The sequence below is a fragment of the Sus scrofa genome, chromosome 13, assembly GCF_054392235.1.
Source record: "Sus scrofa isolate SSC_HxYL_T2T_F1_AM1 chromosome 13, Sscrofa_HxYL_maternal_Yorkshire_Landrace_v2.0, whole genome shotgun sequence".
Classification (NCBI taxonomy): domain Eukaryota; kingdom Metazoa; phylum Chordata; class Mammalia; order Artiodactyla; family Suidae; genus Sus; species Sus scrofa.
Genome location: NC_139395.1, coordinates 165195302 through 165218153, shown reverse-complemented (window position 1 = coordinate 165218153; position 22852 = coordinate 165195302). Strand labels below are relative to the sequence as shown.

Below are 22852 nucleotides of genomic sequence, written 5' to 3'. Positions count from 1 at the left end.
TTTGGAATGGATGGGCAACGGGGTCCAACTGTGCAGCAGGAAACTGTATGACTGGGTCACTTTGCTGTACAACAGAAACTGAAGAAACAGTGTAAACCAACTATACATTGATTAAAAAAGAAAGAAACATTGAGATATCATATTATTCACTTTAATATGGAGGCTTGACAGAGACAAGAAGTTGCAGTCCCACTGGACATGGCCTCAATTCAGGGCATGGCTGGGGTTGGGTAGAAGCAGAACAAAATGCAGAGGTCAATATTCAGAGCCTGCTTTACACAAGAGTTTTCCTATTATTGGTAGCACTGAAAAGAGGGGGAGGTGTGCACTATAAAATAAATGGGTGTGAAGCTAGAAGAGGGAGGAGGAGGTTATTAGAGAGTCTTCTACCATCTGAAACAGTGCAGGGAAAGTGAAGCATATCACACCCACAGTATTTCTCTGTTTTTCAAAGCTGCAGCATATATTTTTCTTGCCCCACCAACAGAGAAGAGTGAGGACTACAATCAAATTCAAGAACTACTGTGAAAAAACACTTAATTCCACCTACATATGGTATTTGCTTTGATTGTTATTTTCAAAGAAAGGTGGTAGATAAACAAATCAGGGGCCACCACCTGCAATGTTCATCTGAAGACATCTGGGCGGTGGTACCTATGCAGGTTTCTGTTTCATTTGAGAAAACAACCTTGTAGCAACATTAAGTTTTTATTTAGAAAAAAAGAAACCTCCAGTATTTTATTAAACCGCAATCCATTCAATTGTCTTCAAATATTTTTGGAAACAAATTAAATTTTAATATACAATGTAAACCACAGATATTTGCTTAACATCCTCTTCAAAATTCAGACTTTTAGGTTCAGTCAAATGATAGGCATCATTTTTACCCTGCTGGTGATCCCCATTTTCAATTCAGATAATGCATAGGATGAATATAATGGAAGCATACTGACATCTATTTCTTGGATATTGTGACAAAAATGTGCAGCCTCCCTCTGTGCTTAAAGTGGAAAACAAAAAGAGGCTTATGTGGTCTGAAAAGGAATAGCTCCATTTTACCGTGCCCAGCTCACTAATTCTGAATACTACTGTTCATAAAACGGTGTGTTCTGTTACCATAAATTATTTGTCTGGAATTAGGCTTCCTGAAATAAGGCTCCCTTAGAGAGTGGGCAGTGTGGTAAGGTGGAAAGAGTACAGGTTTTACATCAAAGTGCTTGGCTTCAAGTTTCAGGTAAAGAGAGGAATCCTGGACAAGTCATGGACCTCCCTCAGCCTCACTGTTTTCTCCTCTGAGAAATGGAGAAAGCTCATATGGTTATTATAAAGATGAAATGTCATAAGGTGTAATTGCTATGCAAGAGAGAGCTATTATTATGTTTCCTGCCCCAGTTCTGGTTACACAGACACTGTTCATTCAAATGTTGTTCACTGGCATTAACTGTGCTGGTAACTGGCAATTAACTGTTGACAATAAACTGCAATTTCTGTAAATCCAGATAATGCCACTTTTTACCCCATTATCTGTATTTCCACTCATCAAATATTGCTTAATAAATAACTATACTTCTTATCATGCTAACACACTTACTGTAAGTGATCCTAATTCCAACGGCACATATACATCAGGGTTTTGCTACTTAATGGCATATTCTCAAAGTATGCACGACCCATTCAAACGTACTGAATCAGAGGACTGAGCAAGGTCATCAGATCAGTTCCTTTTCTTCCCCTGGGAATTTTCATCTATATTGCTGTTAATAATCTCCCATAAAGGAAGTGTCAACTCTCAAGTAACCACCCTTGTAATCAGGAGTTTTTCTCTACAGCTCCCATTTCTAAATCTCTCACTATCACTTTTTAAGCACATTTTTTTTTGTCCTAATCTTCTCAGTAGAAATGACATACAGATGGTCAAAATTATGTCAGTATATTTAAAGAATCAAGGATTTAAGAAATTATAAATATAAGAAGATTTCTGGCATTTCAGGCTTTTAAGGTCCATTGGTTTTCTGTCAACATAGCAAATTTATTTGCCTGTCATCATAAGTGGTGGTGTTTTGATGTGCAAAAGAGAATTAATACAGCTTTGAAACTAATTTTACAGTGCTCTGTGATGGCATCACCACTCTTTCAAGGACAAGAGGGAGAAAGTGTGCCAATTCAAGGACAATGGTAAGTTGGAGATAAAGGAAGCTACAGAGGATGGGTTTTCAGTTTTGTGGGTTGAACGAGGCCCAAGATGGGGTACGAAGTCATAGGTTACAACTGTGAGAGGGGCTTAAATTCTCATGGCTTGTTACCAAGGGGCCCCCAGTGCCCAGGGCCTTAAATTGTCCTTATAAAGGGATCAGCCAGACCTAGAAAAGGTGCAAAAGGTACTATGATTACACTCCATTCCAGGTGATGGGAAGATGAGTTAAAGAGAGGCTGTATCATTGTATCATTTACCCAAAGTTTTACAGCTAATGGAGCCAGGAGTCAAACCCAGGCAGTCTGGCCCCAGAATCCAAACTCTAAACACTATCCTCTGCTGTATGAAAGTTCTGAATTCACAGAAAGTGATCAATATTGGAGTTCCCATCATGGCACAGGAGAAACAAATCCAACCAGGAACCATGAGGTTGCGGGTTCCATCCCTGTCCTCGCTCAGTGGGTTAAGGATCCAGTGTTGCTGTGAGCTGTGGTGTAGGTTGCAGATGCATCTCTCAGATCTAGCATTGCTGTGGCTGTGGCGTAGGGTGGCAACTGTAGCTCCGATTAGACCCCTAGCCTGAGAACCTCCATATGCTGCGCTTGCGGCCAAAAAAAAAAAAAAAAAAAAAGGTGATCAATATTATTAACCTTTTTCTGACAATTGTGGGCTGTACTAATTTTATTTACATTTTCAAGCACACAGGTCTTTTCATATACAAATTAAAAAAAATACTTATCTTAATCAACACTTGGGTGAAAATAATGACAACGAAGACACTATATATCAGACTATTCTTAATATTGAAACTGAGCCACTACTTTCTTCCTACTTAGGAGATATTTAAGTTCCAACTTAGGACCAGAATCAGGAGGCCTGGTCCGGTGGCTTCATGAACAGGCTTCATATCCCCCCTTCTGGGCTTTAATTTCCACTTCTCTAAAATTAAAAAGACTAGAACTACTCATGTTCCCTGAAACACTAGGCTTTCTGCAGTGAGCAGGGGATAGAAATGAAAAGTGGATACATCTGGCCCCCAGATTCTCAGCCTCCAATTCAATTAGGACAGTTCTGTTTTTATCTGTTTTATGTACTTGGGGTCAGAAATAAATGTTATTTGGGGGGAAAGAAAAAAACAAGTTCTACTGCAAACCAAGAAAGGGGACTGAGAAACCCCCTGGGTCTTTGAAACCTAAGAGCCTCTGTCACCTGTGACACTTTTCATTAATCTCTAAATATGATTAACCCAGGTGGAAAGGGTTTTAGTGGCAGTTTCTGGATGTTTTCTTCTTTTTTACTTATTTTTATTTTTTTACTTTTTAGGGTCACAGCAGAAGGATATGGACGTTCCCAGGCTAGGGGTCAAATCGGAGCTAGAGCTACCAGCATATGCCACAGCCACAGCAATATGCGATCCAAGCCACACCTGCAACCTACACCATAGCTCATGGTAATGCCAGATCCTTGTCCCACTGAGTGGGGCCAGGGATTGAACCTGTATCCTCATCGATGCTAGGTGGATTTGTTTCCACTGCGCCACAAAGGGAACTTCTATTTTATTTTTTTCAATTGCTCTATTTTTTTTTTTTTCAGGACTAGATGAAAATATTCAAACAAGAAGTTCCCTGGTGGCTCAGAGGGTTAAGGATCCAGCATTGTCACTGCTGTAGCTCTGGTAACTGCTGTCACACAGGTTCAATTCTTGGCCCAGAAACTTCCACATGCCAAAAAAAAAAAAAAATCAAACAAGAGTTATTACACTAATGTCTGTATTAGCAATACTGATCCACTTATCCAGGCTAAAGTACTTAGAAAAAACTCCACAGAAATGCAATGCATGACTCAGGGGTGCCTTTGCTAAATGGGAGTATTAAGTCCCCCCCGCCAAGGAAAAGAATATAAGTCAAAAAGGGCTTGTAATAACATTGACATTCATTAATATTTAATCAGTCTTTTTCCTGTTTTAGTATGAACTTCTTCTAAGAGCACAAAGCAATAAAATCAATATACGGGTTAAACTGAAAAATCACATGATCCAACAGTTTAGTGCCTCTGGAGACACCCTCTAGATAAGACTCCTTCACAAGAAGATTGCATATTGCGTGAAAATGAACGGGAAGGCAGAACTCAGGGGCAAGGTCTCCTGCCATGGAAACACAGAGCTGCACACCCAACATTTACAAAAAGTTACACCCAGGTCTCTTTTAACTTGATGTAAAAGAACAGTAACAAAATATCTTTCCAAAGGTGGCAAGGGGCTAGAAAGAGTTAGAAAATATAAAGGTACTAAGCTAAAATTTATCTATAGCTGACACTTTCCAGTTTCAAACATAAATATTTTAGGAATTAAAAATGAATAAAGAATTTTAGATAACTATCAAAAACTACCTGTTTTCCAAGAGGTTAGGGTTATTAGCACAAATCCAGATGTCAAAACATTCTTTTTCCTCATAATCAGTAGACGGAGGCAAGATTCTCCATTTAAGGCAAAGATCTAAAATCACCAAAACAAAATTATATACAAGAAAGACTATAGTCAGAAGTGAATCTATCATAGCAAGATGTCAGGTTGCATATACCAAAAGGATGAGGTATCTTCTGGTCCAAAAACAAGTGAATCCGTAGTCATATAGCATTATATTTGATGGCACAACTAGTTTAGGATTCTATGAGCTACCCAAGGACACCATCAATAAATCATTATTGTTGATTTATTGCTTAAGTTCATTATTATTGCTTAAGTTCTTTCTGTTGGTTTCTGCTAGAAAAGAACCTTAACAGGTCCCTCTTCACCTCTTCTTAAACCACATGAAGACTTCTAGTAACCTGGCTCTTTTTTTTTCTGACCTATGATGTATCTACTGACAATAGCACTGTCCATCTCCAACCATATGACTAACCTAACAAGAAAAATCAATCTCTATCATTTACACAGTTCCCTGTTCTGTTCTCCCCCTCCCTCTACTCCTCACACACAGCTCTTATCTCACTCTCCTGTCTACAATTCCTGACTTCTTTGTCCCTTCCTCTCTTGTAGGACCAAGGCACTTGACTCTCTCCAGGTTACACCTCACTTTAACCCTGAATTCCCTCCAGACACACTGCGAATGGTTCTTAGGTAAATACTTCTCTGTCTAAGGTGGAGAGAGTTTGCACAGTGCTTAAGAATCTGAATAGTTCCACAATGACCCCCTCTATGATCTTGGAAAAATTACTTCTCTGTGTTTCAGTACCATCATCTGTAAAAAGAGTACCTTATTAGTACTTATGTAAAAGGATTCCGGAGAAGTGACATAATAAACATGATAAAAGTTACTAACATTGCTAGACATTAAACATGATGGTTAGTTTTATGGATCAATCTGAATGGGCCAGGGGGTGCCTGGATATTTGGGTAACCATTATTCTGAGTGCCATCTGTGAGGGTATTTTGGATGAGATTAACATTTCAGTTGGTAGATGAGTAAAGCAGATTATCTTCCCTAATATGAGTGGGCTTCAACACGTCAGTTGAAGGCCTGAATAGAACAGAAAAGGCTAACCCTCTTGCAAGTGACTTCTTTTTGACTGTCTTAAACTGGGACATCAGTTTTTTTCCTGCCTTCAGACTAGAACGAAAACATCAGCTCTTCCTGGGCATGGAGCCTGTCAACATTTAGACTGGAATTACATCAGTGAGTTTCCTTATTCTTGGGACTTCAGACTCAAACTGGAATCAAACCAATGGCTCTCCTGGGTCTCCACTTTGCTAACTACAGATCTTGGGACTTGTTAGCCTCCTTATCACTTGAGACAAAACCCTGTAATTAATAAATATCTATGTATCTATCTATCTATATCTATCCATCTATTCATCCAATAAATCCATCTATCCTACTCGTTCTCTTTCCCTGGAGAACCCTAATGCACTATCCTCCTAAGCACTTAAACTTTACATGTGTTAATTAATTGTATTTTCACAAAACTATATTATGTAGCTATAAATACTAACCTCATTTTATAAATAAGAACACTAAAGCTTCAAGAAATTAAGGAACTTGCCCAATTTCACACAGCTCTCAGATACTGGAGATTGGATTCTGGCAGTACCTTGCATATATCTAAAACATAGTCATTTTTAGCCATTAATATTATCATCCAATAGTTTGTTTCTTATGGTCATAAATTTCTAAGTGTTTGCCCTGTGTGTTTGTCTTAAATCTCACCGTCATGCTTTTATTTAGACATTTATGATTTCTCACCTGGATCCTGAATTATGCCAGTAGTTTTATCAGAGGCCCGACCTTAACCTTTGCTCTAACCCTCCTCCAAATCATCCTGCACTGACTTTCAGAGCAACCTTACTACCAGTGACATCTAACTAGTCAAGTCCTCTCTGGACCACCGCAGGCTCAAGGTTGGGGAGGTGTTCACTTAGCCCTATGCAAATAACTACAACATTTCACACACACTACAGTGTACTTTTCTGTTTGCTTGACTGTCTTTCCTACTGGACAGCAGATTTTCTGCAGACAGTAGAGACACAATATATTGTTCTCCTTTTTAAAAACTCCCAATTGCTTATTAAAGTAAAAACTTCTTATCCTAACATTCAAGGTTGTTTAACATGTTTACTCAATCCAATAGTTCTGTCTTCTATTATTTATTCATCACTTACTCACTCAGGAGTCAATTACTGTCTACTATTATTTAACATAATTAGAGTTTTAAGTATTAAAATATAAAAATGACTGTTTCTATCATTTACCACAAAAACATTAGCTGAAGTATACGTCTGATATTAACATACATTTCCAGTTATATCTCTGCCTTTCAAAAGCCTACTTTAAAGACCATGGCAAAGGTTATCTCTGTCATGAAACCTAACTTCAACTTCCCCATTCTTTTTTTCTTTCGACCCTTAATCAAAGAACTTGATGATTCTTTTACATCATTTACATTATTTTAACCTCTATCACAAGTAATGTCATGCTCATCTTAACCTTTCATCTAGATCCTAACCTCCTTGAAAGTAACCCTGTCTTACCCACCTTTGTCTTCTTCATGCCCCATTTTTTAACACAAGGACCTGCATGTCAGGAACTCAGTAAATGTCTGCTAATTGAAACTGAATTCAATGCTCACCACACTGAATAATGAATGGGATGGCCATGGCTTGTCTTCTTTGATACTGAACAGAATCTAAAGATCTCTCAGTATCCTTATTATTCTGGTATCCAAATTCATTCCAAAACAATGTTAGATTTCTATTACCTGAAAGGAAGGAAGGAAGGAAGAGGGAGGGAGGAAGAAAGAGAGAAAGAGAGGAAGGAAGAAAGGAAGAAGAGGGAGGGAAAAAGAGGGAGAGAGAGAAAGAAAGAAAATAAAATCAGTAAGATCAAGATGATAAAGGGAAGTCTGGATATAAACACATGTATATTACAATATGATCTTGAATATGTAAAAACTAATGCATATACAGAAATAAGAAATTAAAATATTTAACACTGGCTTTCTCTGAATATGGCTAAAATTTGTTTTTTGCTTTATTCTTTCTTGCGTTTTTCCAAACTATGTATAATAAATACGCAATATCTTTATAATAAAACTGAACACAATTGCAGTGATAAAAAATATATATACATATTTTTATGATTACAATAAAATACACTGACATTTAAAGCTTTTTTTCTTAAAACTCCCAGAAGGGACTGTACAGATTAAACTTAAAGGCCACCCTTAAGACTATTGATGCAAATATTTATCATCTTGTCTCACAGCCAGAGTTTCTACTTTATCCATGATTCCCTTTTTGTCCAGTCCCTGTGGTTTATGCCCTACCCTTGCCCCAGATTCTAAATTCCATCCTTGCTTAGAAACAGTAAGGAGGACCACCAGGGAGGCCTCCTTAGGAGGCTGTGTTCTCATTCTTCAATCCAGCAATTGCACTGCTAGGAATCTTTTCGACAAACCATATATATCATAGTGTGAACTGAAGTTTGGCACTTGTCATCAGCCTCTACATGGAGTAAAACATGAGCCACTGAAGCTGCAGACCCACAGCACCCCCTGAGCAGAGCTCAGGGTGGAGACCAGGAGAGGCACCTTGTGCTCTTGGAAAACTGGAAGACTGGGTCTTCTTCTTACATATTTTTAGCAAAAGATTTTATGAACCCAATTCTTGCATCTCCTCATATCTACAAAAACACTAAAATCCTTCAATGATGACTGAGGTCTGTGATGAGTAGTAACCTTCATGAGACCAGCAGCAAGCTTCTGTAATATGTGTGTAATATGTGTGCATGGCTGCCTGCACTTCCCCCTTCACTTCCATGACATACCTTGATATTTCCCCCTTCCCTCTTTGGGGCAGTACTTCAGAGCTCCTGGGCTGTAGTTAAGTGGACAAAAAAGTTGTGGTGGTCATCTGTGAGAACAGCCACTACCAAGGGTGGGCCTGTGAGCCCTGAGGGAACTCAGGCAAGAAACAAAGAAGACTGGCCCACAGCTGAGGTGCATATCAAAGGAGTGATTACAGTAAGTCCAGACCTTCACTTCTTCCCAAAGAAACTGGTTTTCTGTAAATCTTTTTCTATAAATCTGGTTTTCTGTAAATCTTTTGTTCCTATTACTTTCCCTTTGTTCCAAAAACTCTTATATCCTAGCTTCCCCCCTCACCTCCTCGGAGCAGTTTCTCAGGGCTACCTGAGATGCTGAGTCTCAGGCTTAGGTCCTAATTTCACCCCAATTTAACTCTCAACTTTCAGACTGTGTAATTTTTTTAAGTTAACAATAGCACTGTTTGGATGGGTGAAAAAAAAACCCTGGAAACAAGGCGAAACTGGGAGTTAGAGCTAAATATATTATTATATCAAGATCTCTAAGAGAGATTTTTAATAAATTTTAGATATAAAATAAAACAGCATACCTAGTATAATCAACTGTGTAATGTAAAAAAAAAGGTATATATCTGAAAAATATTGATACGACATGCTTTTCTTTCCCCAGAAGAGTACAAGAGAAAGGTTTAATAGCAGATACCTTTGGAGGAAGGACAGTGGTTGAGAGGGAGGCAGTGAAACAAACTTTCACTTTTCATTTTTTACTGTCTGAACACTTTGAGTATTTTTACATGTGCATTACTACTTCAAAATATCTCTTTGAAAAAAGAACCCACATTTACCATTCTGTACAATACAGGGAGCAACTAGTCACCTGTGGCTACTGACCACTTGAAATGTGGCATTTCATCAAAGTATAGAGTTCAAAAAGGTAGGTTCTAAAATATATACCTTAGAAATAAAACATATGAAATTATGGCCAAGCCTACATCAACCATAACATACGACAGTGTGATCCATGCAAAATAAAAATAAACATCTTGACATCTTTCCATCTCTGTTAAAACTGAGGTTCAGGATGCTATTCACCTTTAAGACCAGCAGGGGAGGGACTCAGTCTTCAAAAGGGGCGATGTAGTTGTAATTGGCTGGGCTGACAGCTGCCCTCACAAATCCCCAGCCCTCCTGCCTTGTCTTCACAAAATCCCTGCCAGCTCTCACCTCAGATTTCCCTTCAGATTCTGCTTCTTGGGCTTTTCTCAACCCAGACATTTAGTTTTCTGCTCTTTGCTCAGCCTTTGGTCTTGGCCTAGCCCACACTCCACTTTTTCGCTGTGCACCAGATCCTAGAAATACTCTTTGGTGTCCAGACAGGTTTTGCGAGGCCCTGTTCTCTGATTTCTACATGAACTACTCGGTTCTTATTATGTCAAGACAGGAAGGGCTATAGATTAAAGTCAGGTGACCTGGAGAGCTGTGGCTGCCACACATTCATTGTATGATTGTGGGAAGCCAGTAAATTTTCTTATCCATAAAGTGAGTGCTTACAATAACTTGCCTTATAGGGTTAACACTAAGAATAAATATGACAGTGCAGTAAAAACTATACTGCCAGAAGAAATTTAAGTTGCCAAGTGTTGTACTTACTTTCTCTCTAAATGTTATTTCCCCAAGAAGACTTCACCTTTTCAAAGGAGGACTGTGCTTTATCACTCTACATGCACTCAACTTAGAGTTTGGCATCCTGCATCTAACAAGTCCTCAAAAAATGCTGCTACTACTCTTAACAAAATAGCTCATTAATGCGCTGTTTGGGATAAAATGAAAGTGAAACAATGTCTTTCCCTGAAAACATTAACTAAACACAGTTAAAACAACCCAGCAAACTTATAAAATGAGTATCAACTGTGAGCCCCAACACACACATTTTAGAAGTGGTAAACACAGGCACATATATCTCAAAGGTGGGGTAATACTTGCTCTGTGATCACACTTGTCTTATGACACTTACACATTACATTTCAGTTCACTTTATGCCTACTTCCCCCTCTGGAGAGTGAACTCTTTGAAGACAATAGCTGTTTAGTATCTTATTTCACCTGATATTTAGAGCTTAACGTTTACTTATAAAATTAATTAATATTGAAGAATTGGAGTTCCCATCCTGGGGCAGAGGAAATGAATCTGACTAGGAACCATGAGGTTGTGGGTTTGACCCCTGGTCTCGCTCAGTGGGTTAAGGATCCAGCGTTGCTGTGAGCTGTCTTGTAGGCTGCAGACACAGCTCAGATCTGGCATTGCTGTGGCTGTGGCATAGGCCGGCAGCAACAGCTTTGATTAGACCCCTAGCCTGGGAACCTCCATATACTGTGGGTGTGGCCTAAAAGGACAAAAAAAAAAAAAAAAAAAAAAACCTAAATAATTACTGGCTATCAAAGGCATAAATGAGAACACATAATAGCCCAACATCTAATAACCAGGCCTGACAGAAGATAGTATACAATTCAAAGTAGGTAACAGGACAGAGGAAACAACCAAAGTTGTTCAATCTGAGGATCAAAAACAGCTTTTCTTAATTGCCAATAGAACTTCAACTTTTTCCCTTCACGTGGAAACTGATCCAATATGCACAATTTACAATGTGTTATTAAAACAAATTTCTATGGAGTTGACCCTGAAGGCTAGGTAGGTGATTCAGCAAGTGGATAAGTAAATTGGGTAAAGAAATAGCAGTGGGAGGAAATATACCACACCAGTTTCTGTTTTCTTTCATGTGTTAGTCTGTAGAGATTTATATAACTATCCTGAGAAAAAATTTCCTCCTACATGAGGGAGCCTGCAAAGGGCTATCAGCAGATTTTTCAGTAGAAACTTTGCAGCTCAAGAGGGAGATAATATAACCAAAGTGCTGAAAGTAAAACAAACAAACAAATCTGCCAACCAAGAATATATTACCCATATTAAAACTGTCCTTCAGAAGTGAGGAACAGATAAAGAATTTCCCAAACAAAAGCTGAGGGAGTTCATTATTACATATGCCTTACAAGAAATGCTAAAGGAACTTCTTGACGACGAAATGAAAGGAAACTAATTAGTAACTTAAAATCATGAAAATATAAAACTCACTGATAAAGGGAAGTATATAGTCAAATTCAGAACACTCTAATTCTGTAATAATGGTATATAAATCACTTAACTGTAATATAAAGGTTAAAAGACAAAGTATGAAAAACAGCCATAGCTATACTAACTTACTAATGGATACACAATATTAAAACACATAAATTGTGAAATAAAGGATACTAAATGTTTGTGGCAGGGAGGAAGTAAAATGGTTGAGTTTTTACATATGATGGAAGTTAAGTTGTTATAAACTTAAAATAGACTGTTACAGCTATAACATGTTTTATGCAAGTCTCATAACCACAAAGTAAAAACCTATAGCAGGTGTACAAAAGATAAGAAGAAAGGATTCAAAGCATATCACAAAGGAAGAGACCAAGAAAGGAAGAAAGACACAAAGAAACTACAAAACAGCCAGAAAACAAAAGATGGTAATAGTAAATCCTCATACATCAATAATTACTTTAAGTACAAATGGATTAAGTTCTCCAACCAAAAGATGTGAAATGGCTGGATAGATCAAAACCAATACCCAACTATACGCTGCATAAGAAAGACTCAATTTAGTTTTAAGCACACACATTAAGTCAAAGTGAAGAGCTCGAAAAAATATATATACCATGCAAATGGAAACCAAAAGAGAGCATGGGTAGCTATGCTTAGACAAAACACACTTAGTCAAAAACTGTAGGAAGATAAAAAAGGTTACTGTTTAATGATAAAGAAGTCAATTCATCAAAAGGCTGTAACAATTGTAAAATATATACCTAACATCAACATACTTAACTATTAAGTGAATATTAACAGATCTAAATGGAAAAATAAACAGCAATGCAATAATAGTAGGGAATTATTTACCCTTCTTTCAGCAAGGAACAGATCATACAGAGAGAAAATTATTATTACTATTATTATTTTTTTTTGCTCTTTTCTAGGGCCGCACACACGGCATATGGAGGTTCCCAAGCTAGGGGTCCAATCTGAGCTGTAGCTGCCGGCCTATGCCAGAGCCACAGCAACGCGGGATCTGAGACATGTCTGCAACCTACACCACAGCTCACGGCAACATCGGATCCTTAACCCACTGAGCAAGGAAAGGGATCGAACCAGCAAACTCATGGTTTCTAGTCGGATTCGTTAACCACTGAGCCATGACAGGAACTCTCAGAGAGAAAATGATAAGGAATTCATATACTTGAACCATACATTATATGAAATGAACCTAACAGACATCGTTCAATAGCAACAAAATACATATTCTTCTCAAATGCCTATGGATCCAGATCAGATCATATGTTAGGGTGCAAAAAAAGTCTTTTTTTTGTTTGTTTATCACATCTGTAGTTGTATAATGATCATAACAATCTGATTTCACAGGATTTCCATCCCACAGCCCAAGCACATCCCCCCACCCCCCAAACTGTCTCCTCAGGAGGCCATAAGTTTTTCAATGTCTGTGAGTCAGCATCTGTTCTGCAAAGAAGTTTAGTCTGTCCTTTTTTCAGATTCCACATGTCAGTGAAAGCATTTGATATTGATGTCTCATTGTATGGCTGACTTCACTTAGCATGATAGTTTCTAGGTCCATCCATGTTGCTAAAAATGCTGGTATTTCATTCCTTTTAATGGCTGACTAATATTCCATTGTGTATATGTACCACCTCTTCTCGATCACCTCCTCTGTCAATGGACATTTAGGTTGTTTCCATGTTTTGGCTATTGAAAATAGGCTGCAATGAACATTGGAGTACATGTGTCTTTGCGAGTCGTGGTTTTCTCTGGGTAGATGCCCAGGAGTGGGATTGCTGGATCAAATGGTAGTTCTATGTTTAGTTTTATGAGGCATCTCCATACTGCTTTCCACAGTGGTTGCACCAATCTACAATCCCACCAACAACTACTAGGGTTCCTTTTTCTCCACACCCTCACCAGCACTTATTGTTTGTAGACTTTTGGATGATGGCCATTCTAGCTGGTGTAAGGTGGTACCTCATCGTGGTTGTGATTTGCATTTCTCTAATGATGAGTGATGTTGAACATCTTTTCATGTGTTTCTCAGCCATCTGCATGTCTTCTTTGGAGAATTGTCTGTTTAGATCTTCTGCCCATTTTTGGATAGGCTTGTTTTTTTTGGTATGGAGCTGCAGAAGTTGTTTATAAATTTTGGAGATTGATCCCTTGTCAGTCGATTCACTTGCAAATATTTTCTCCCATTCTGTGGGTTGTCTTTTTGTGTTGTTTAGGGTTTCCTTTGCTGTGCAGAAACTTTGAAGTTTGATTAGGTCCCATTTGTTTATTTTTGTTTTTGTTGTCAATACTATGATGAAAGGTGGATCTGAGAAGATGTTGCTGTCATTTATGAGTGTTTGGCCTATGTTTTCCTCTAGGAGTTTGATAGTGTCTGGTCTTATATCTAGGTCTTGAATCCATTTGGAGTTTATTTTTGTGTATGGTGTTAGGGAGTGTTCTAATTTCATTCTTTTCCATTTGGCTGTCCAGTTTTCCCAGCACCACTTACTGAACAAGCTGTCCTTTCTCCATCGTATAGTCTTGCCTCCTTTGTCATAGGTTATTTGGCTGTAGGTGCATGGGTTTAATTCTGGGCTTTCTATCCTGCTCCACTGATCTATATTTCTGTCTTTGTGCCAGTACCATGCAGTTTTGACAATTGTTGCTTTGTAGTATAGTCTGAAGTCTGGGAGCCTGATTCCTCTAGCTCTATATTTCTTTTTCAGGATGTCTTTGGCTATTCTGGGACTTTTGTGCTTCCAAACAAACTTTAAACTATTTTGTTTGAGTTCTGTGAAAAATGTCCTTGGTAATTTGATAGAGATTGCATTGAATCTTTGGATTGCCTTAGGTAGTATAGTCATTTTGAGAATATTAACTCTTCCAATCCATGAGCATGGTATATCTTTCCATCTATTTGTGTCATCTTTGATTTCTTTCATCAGTGGCTTGTAGTTTTCAGAGTACAGGTCTTTTGTCTCTTTAGGTAGGTTTACTCCTAGGTATTTTATTCTTTTGGATGCGATGGTAAGTGTGATTGCTTCCCTAATCTCTTTTTCTGCTATTTCATTGTTAGTGTATAGAAATGCCATCGATTTCTGTGTATTGATTTTGTATCTTGCGACTTTGCCAAATTCGTGGATGAGCTCTAACAGTTTTCTGGTAGAGTCTTTAGGATTCTCTAGGTATAGTATCATGTCATCTGCAAATAGGGATAGTTTTACTTCTTCCTTTCCAATTTGGATTCCTTTGTTTCTTTTACTTCTCTGTTTGCTGTGGCTAGGACTTCCAGAACTATATTGAAGAGGAGTGGCAAGAGCGGACAGCCTTGTCTTGTTCCTGATCTCAGCGGGAAGTCTTTCAGCTCTTCACCATGGAGAATGATGTTCGCTGTGGGTTTGTCATATACGGCCTTTATCATGTTGAGGTAGGTTCCCGTTATGCCCACTTTCTGAAGGGTTTTTATCAGAAATGGGTGTTGGATTTTGTCAAAGGCTTTTTCTGCATATATTGCGAGGATCATATGTTTTTTTTTTACTTCAGTTTGTTAATGTGGTGTATCACACTGATGGATTTGTGGATATTGAAGAACCCTTGCATCCCTGGGATAAATCCCACTTGATCATGATGTACAATCCTTTTAATGTATTGTCAGATGCGGTTTGCTAGTATTTTGTTGAGGATTTTTGCATCGATGTTCATCAGTGAAATTGGCCTATAGTTTTCTTTTTTTGTGGAATCTTTATCTGGTTTTTGTACCAGGGTGATGGTGGCCTCATAGAATGAGTTTGGGAGTATCCCTTCCTCTGCAATTTTTTGAAATAGTTTCAGAAGGAGAGGTTTTAACTCTTCTCTAAATGTTTGATAGAATTCGCCTGTGAAGCCATCTGGTCCTGGACTTTTGTTTGTTGGAAGTTTTTTAATCACGGTTTCAATTTCAGTACTTATGATTGGTCCATTCATCTTTTCTATTTCTTGGATTAGTCTTGGAAGATTGTATTTTTCAAAGAATTTGTCCATTACTTGTAGGTTTTCTATTTTATTGGCATATAGTTACATATAGTAGTCTCTTATGATCCTTTGTATTTCTGTGATGTCTGTTGTTACTTCTCCTTTTTCATTTCTAATTGTACTGATTTGAGTCCTCTCTCTTTTTTTCTTGATAAGTCTGGCTAGGGGTTTATCAATTTTGTTGATCTTTTCAAAGAACCAGCTTTTAGTTTCATTGATCTTTTCTATGGTTTTCTTTGTTTCTATTTCATTGATTTCTGCTCTGATCTTTATAATTTCTTTCCTTCTACTAACTTTAGGTCTTGTCTGTTCTTCTCTCTAGCTGCTTTTGATGTAACGTTAGCTTGTTTATTTGAGCTTTTTCTTGTTTCCTGAGGTGGGCCTGTAGTGCTATAAACTTTCCTCTTAGAACGGCTTTTGCTGCATCCCATAGGTTTTGGAGTATCGTATCTTCATTGTCATTTGCTTCTAGGTATTTTTTAATATCCTCTTTGATTTCTTCAGTGATCCATTGGTTGTTTAGTAGCATGTTGTTGAGTCTCCACGTGTTTGTGTTTCTTGCAGTTTTTTTCTTATTAATTTCCAGTCGCATACCGTTGTGGTTGGAAAAGATGTTTGATATGATTTCAATTTTCTTAAAGTTACTGAGGTTGGATTGGTATACCAGGATATGATCAATCTTAGAGAATGTTCCATGTGCACTTGAGAAGAATGTGTATTCTGTTGCTTTTGGATGAAATGTCCTATAAATATCTATTAAGTCCATCCGGTTTAATGCATCATTCAGGGCCTGTGTTTCCTTATTGATTTTCTGTCTGGTTGATCTGTCCATTGCTGTAAGTGGGGTGTTAATGTCCTCCACTATTATTGTGTTATTGTTAATTTCTCCTTTTAAGGTTGTTAGCTGTTGCCTTATATATGGTGGTGAACCTGTGTTGGGTGCATAGATATTTAAAAATTTTATATCATCTTCTTGGGTTGATCCTTTGATCGTTATGTAATGTCCTTCTTTGTCCCTGAAAATATTCTTCATTTTAAAGTCTATTTGTCTGATATGAGTATTGCCACTCCAGCTTTCTTTTGATTCCCGTTTGCATGAAATATTTTCTTCCATCCTCTCACTTTCAATTTGTATGTGTCCCTAGAATTGAAGTGGGTCTCTTGAAGACAGCATATATATGGGTCTTGTTTTTGTATCCATTCAGCCAGTCTATGTCTTTTGGTTGGGGAGTTTAGTCCATTCACACTTAAGGTAATTATTGATATGTATGTTCTTATTGCCATTTTATTAATCACTTTGGATTTGTTTTGCTGCTCTTATTTTCTTTCCTTCTTCTCTTGTTCTTTTCTGGCTAGAGAAGTTCCTTTAGTATTTGTTGTAAGGCTGGTTTAGTGTTGATGAATTCCCTCAGCTTTTGCTTATCTGTGAAGGTTTTGATTTCTCCTTCAAATCTGAATGAGAGCCTTGCTGGGTAGAGTAATCTTGGTTGGAGGTTTTTTCCTTTCATCGCATTAAGTATATCATGCCATTACCTTCTGGCCTGCAGAGTTTCTATTGAAAAATCTGCCAATAACCTTATTGGAGTTCCCTTGTGTGTTATTTGTTTCTTTTCTCTAGCTGCTTTCAAGATTTTCTCTTTGTCTTTATTTTTGGTCAGTTTGATTAATATGTGCCTCAGGGTGTTCCTCCTTGGGTTTATTTTATATGGTACTCATTGTGCTTCCTGGATTTGAGTAAGTGATTCCCTCCCCCATGTTAGGGAAGTTTTCAGCTATTATCTCTTGGAATATTTTTTCTCTCTCCTTCTCTCTCTCTTCTCCTTCTGGATGTTGGTGTGTTTCACGTTGTCCCAGAGTTCTTTGAGACTCTCTTCATTTGTTTTCAATCTTTTTTCTCTTTTCTGTTCTGCATCCGTAATTTCCACTAATCTGTCCTCCACCTCACTTATTCGTTCTTCTGCCTCCTGTATTCTGCTGTTAGCTGCTTCTAGTGAATTTTTTATTTCAGTTATTGTATTTTGCATCTCTTCTCACTTAAGTTTGATATCTCGTATCTCTTTGGTTAGTGTTTCCTGTAAGTTATCCATCTTTGCCTCCAGTTTATTTCCAATGTCTTGCATCATCTTCAGCATCGACAGTCTAAAGTCTTTTTCCTGGAGGCTGAGAATCTCCTCATCACTTAGCTGATTTTCTGGGGTTTTTCCTTTTTCCTTCATCTGAGTTATAGTTCTCTGTCTTTTCATTTTTATAGGTTTTTGGTGTGTTGACCTTTTTACAGATAATAGAATTGTAGCCTCTCTTACTTCTGGCATCTGCCCCCCTGTGGCTGAAGTTGGTATGGGGGGGCTTGCTGTAGGCTTCCTGATGGGAGGGGCTGATGCCTGCCCCCTGGTAGGTGGAGCTGATTCTAATCCCTCTGGTGGGTAGGGCTTAGTCTCTGGATGGGATTAGAGGCAGCTGTGTGCCTGAGGGGTCTTTAGGTAGCCTGTTTACTGAGGGGCAGGGCTGTGATCCCACCTAGGTTGTTGTTTGCCCTAGGGCTTCTCAGCAGCTGACTGATGGGTGGGGCCAGATTTTCCCAAAATGGCCACCTCCAGAGAAAGGCACACTGCTGAATATTCCCAAGAGCTTTGCTTTCAATGTCTTTCCCTCACAACAAGCCTTGTTAACCCCCATTTTCCCAGGATGTCATCCAAGAACTGCGGTCAGGTTTGACCCAGATTCCCATGGAGACTTTGCTTTGCCCTGGGACCCAGTGTATGTTAAAGTCTGTGTACACCTTTTAAGAATGGGGGTCTCCATTTCCCCCAGTCTCGTGGAGCTCCTGTGTACAAGCCCCACTGGCCTTCAATGCCAGCTGCTCCTGGGCTCTTTCTCCCCATGCCAGATCCCCACACGTGAGAGGTTGATGTGTGGCTCAGAACTCTCATTCCTGTAGGTGAGTCTCTGTGAACCAGTTAGTTTCCAGTCTGTGGAGCTTCCCACCCAGGAGGTATGGGGTTGTTTATATCATGAAATCACCCCTCCTACCTCTTGATGTGGCCTCCTCTTTTTCTTCTGGGAGTAGGGTATCTTTTTTAAGGTTTCCAGTCCATTTGGGTCACGAGTGCTCAGTCTTTAGTTGTGAATTTTGCTGTTTTTAGGAGAGAAGTTGAGCTCCAGTCCTTCTATTCTGCCATCTTATTAATCCATGAATCCAAAACAAGTCCTAATAAGTTTACAAATACTAAATCATATAAAGTATCTTTTCTGACCATAATGGTAAAAAATATAGAAATGAACAAGAAGAGGAAAGATGGAAAATGCACAAGTGTGTATAAATTAAACAACAGAATCCTAAACATTTAATGGATCAAAGAGGAAATCAAAAGGGCAATTTTAAAATATACTGAGGTAATGAAAATGGAAATGCAGCATACCAAAACTTAGATGCAACAAAAGCAGTTCTAAGAGAGAAGCTTATAGTAATAAACACCTACATTAGGAAACAAGAAAGATCTCAAATAACCTAATATTATACCTCAAGGAACTAGAAAAACCTCCAAATTTAGCAGAAGGAAGGAAATAGCAAAGGTCATAACCAAATTAATAAAATAGAGAATAGGAAAAAATGGAAAAGATCAAGGAAACTAAGAGCTGCTTTTTGAAAAGACAAGCAGAACTGCCAAACCTTTAATTAGACTAGCTAAGAAAGAAAGTGAAGACTCAAAATCAAAAATGAAAGAGGCGATATTACAACTGATACTACAGAAATACAAAGGATCATCAAAGAGACTACTATAAACAATTATAATCCAACAAATTATATAACCTAGAAGAAATGGGTAAATTCTGAGAAACATACAACCTACCAAGATTGAAGCATGAAGAAATAGAAAATCTGAATAGATCAAGAAAGAGTAAAGGGACTGAACCAGTTATCAAAAATCTCCCAACAAATAAAGCCCAAGGACCAGATGGCTTCACTGGTGAATTCTATCAAACATAAAAAAAAAAAATAATAATGCCTATCCTTATCTATTTCTTCCAAGAAATGGAAGAGGAAGTCATACTTCCAAATTCCTTTATAAGTCCTGTATTACCCTGATTCCAAAACCAAATAAGGACACAATAAAAAAGTACAAGCTAATATTATTACCGAATATAGATGCAAAAATCCTCAACAAAACAAAGCAAACCAAATTCAACAGAACAATAAAGGAATCATGCAGCATTTATTCCTGGATGTAGGAATGGTTCAACATAGCTAAGTCAATAAACATGATACATCACATTTATGGAATGAATAAAAATCATATAATAATCTTAATAGGTATGGAAACAGCATTTGACAAAATTCAATACTCTTTCATTATAAAAACTCTAACAAATCAGTTACAGAAGAAATGTATCTCAATGTAATAAATGCTATTATGACAAGCCCACAGCTAATATCATATTCAACAATGAAAAGTCAAAAACTTTTCTTCAAGATCAGGAATAAGACAAAGATGTCCAATCTTACCACTTCTACTCAATAGAGTACTCGAAGTCCTAGCCAGAGCAATTAGATATGAAAAAAGAATAAAAGGCAACCAAATCAGAAAGGAAGAAGTTAAATTTTTTCCAGTTCGTAAAAGACATGATAGTATATATGAAAAACTCCACACACACACACACACACACACACACACACACACACACACACACACACGAAACTGTTAGAATTAATTAAGAATTCAGTAAAGGTGCAGGATATAAAATCAACATACAGAAGTCAGTTGCATTTCTGTCACTAACAATGAACTATCTTAAAGAGAAATTAAGAAAGCAATCTCATTTAAAGTCATCAAAACTGGAGTTCCCATTGTGGCTCGGGGTAACGAACGCAACTAGTATCCACGAGGACAAGGGTTCAATCCCTGGTCCCACACAGTGGGTTACGGATCTGGTACTGCCACAAGCTGTGGGTTAGGTTTCAGACATGGCTCAGATCCAGCATTGCTGTGGCTGTGGTACAGGCCAGCAGCTGCAGCTCCAATATGACCCCTAGCCTAGGAACTTCCATATGCTGTGCGTGAGGCCCTAAAAAGACAAAAATAAAATAAAATAAAAATAAAATTATCCAAACCAATTAAAAAAACTTTAAATTAAACCAAGGAGATCAAAGACCTATACACTGAAAACTATTAAGATACTGATTGAAGAAGACACAAATAAATAGAAAGATATCACATGTTCTTTGATTGAAAAAATATTTTTTAAATGTCCATATTACTCAAAGCAATCTATAGACTTAATGCAATCCCTTTGAAAATTACTCTGTTTTTCACAGAATCACAAAAAACAATAATGAAATTTGTATGAAACCACAAAGACCCTGAATGGCCAGGGCTCTTGAGAAAGAAGAACAAAACTGGAAGATCACATTTCCTAATTTCAAATTATACTACAAGCTACAGTAATCAAGACATTGGAATAAAGACAGACAAAATGACCAATGGAACAGAATAGAAAGCTCAGAAAAAAACTCACACATATATGGTCAACTAATCTTAGACAAGGGTGCCAAGAACACACAATGAAGAAAAAATAGTATTTTCAATAAATGGTGGGGAAATTAGTTACAGATGCAAATGAATGAAAATGGACCCAATCTTACACCACTCACAAAAATTAACTCAAAATGGATAAAAACTTAAACACCTGAACCATAAAGTTCCTACAAGGAAATACAGAAAAAAACTGTTTGACATTGGTCTGAGCAATGACTTTTTTGGATATGACACCAAAAGCACAAGCCACAAAATCAAAACAATAAACCATGTGAAACTATATCAAACTGAAAAGCTCCTATATAGCAAAGGAAAAAAATAAAAAAAATGAAAAGGCAAAATATAGAAGTGGAGAAAATATTTCCAAATTATTTGTACGATAAGGGGTTAATAACTAAAATACACAAATAACTCATATAATTGCATAGCAAAAAAATACTCTTATTAAAAAATGGGCAAAATACCTGGAATAGACAGCTTTCCAAAAAAGATGTAACAAATATCCAATAGGTACATGAAAAGATGCTCAACATCACTAATAATCAGGGAAATGCAAATCATAACCACAAAACAATAACACCTCACACTTGTTAGGATGGCTACTATCAAAAAGAGGAAAGATACCAAATACTGTTGAGGATATGGAGAAAAGAGAATCCTTTTACACTGTTGGGAATGTAAATTGGTACAGCTATGATGGAAAACAGTATAAAGTTTCCTCAAAAATTAAAAATACAACTGCTACATGATCCAGAAATCCCACTTCTGAATGTACATCTGAAGAAAATAAAATCAGTATCTTGAGGAGATATCTGTACTCCATGTTCACTGCAACATTATTCGCTGTAGGCAAGATGTGGAACTATGGAAACCACCTAAGTGTCCATTGATGGATTAATGATTAAAGAAAATGTGAGTGGAGTTCCCACCATGGCTTAGCAAGTTAGGGACCTAATGTAGTCTCCATGAGGATGTCAGTTCCATTCCTGGCCTTGCTCAGTGGGTTAAATACCTAGCACTGCACTATAGCTGCAGCATAGTTCACAGATGCAGTTTGGATCCAGTGTTGCCATGGCTGTAGCAAAGGATTGCAGCTGCAGCTCTGATCCGAGCCCTAGCCCAGAACTTCCACATGCTGTGGGTGTGGCCATAAAAAGAAAAAAAAAAAACAGAAAAGAAAATGTGTGTTTAAGAAAGAGAGAGGCAGGGACAAAGACAGAAACAGAGAATAGAATATTATTTAGCCATAAAAAAGTTGGAGATCCTGCCATTTGCTACAAGAATGAAATTGGAGGACATTATGCTAAGTGAAATAAGTCATAGAAAAATAAATACTATATGATGACTTATATGTGGAATCAAAAAAAATAAAGTTGAACTTATAAAAATGTAAAATAGAATAGTGGTTGCCGGCAATTGTGGGCCAGAGAAAATAAGGAGGTGTTGGCCAAAGAGTACACAAACTTTCAGTTATAAGTTGAATAAATTCTGAGGATCTAATGTATAGCATGGTGATTATAGCTAATAATACTATACTGTACACTTGCCATTTGCTAAAAGGGTAGATGTTAAGCATTCTCACCCCCCAGATACATGCAGAAAGGTAACTATATGAGGTGACTGACATGTTAATTAACTGTATATTGGTAAATATTTGGCAA

At 37.6% G+C, this 22852-nt stretch overlaps 1 protein-coding gene across 23 annotated transcripts in view; it reads right to left on the bottom strand.

Annotated features, from left to right (window-relative positions):
- MORC1 (MORC family CW-type zinc finger 1) overlaps positions 1-22852 on the bottom strand; it is a 353564-nt gene that overhangs the window by 72834 nt on the left and 257878 nt on the right. For all 23 annotated transcript variants that reach the window (XM_084991381.1, XM_084991382.1, XM_084991383.1 and 20 more), the window contains 2 exons: positions 7319-7447; positions 4583-4688 (listed from right to left, as the gene is read on the bottom strand). In XM_084991381.1, the coding sequence (XP_084847507.1) occupies positions 4583-4688; positions 7319-7447 (235 nt within the window). The remainder of the gene's footprint in view (positions 1-4582; positions 4689-7318; positions 7448-22852) is intronic.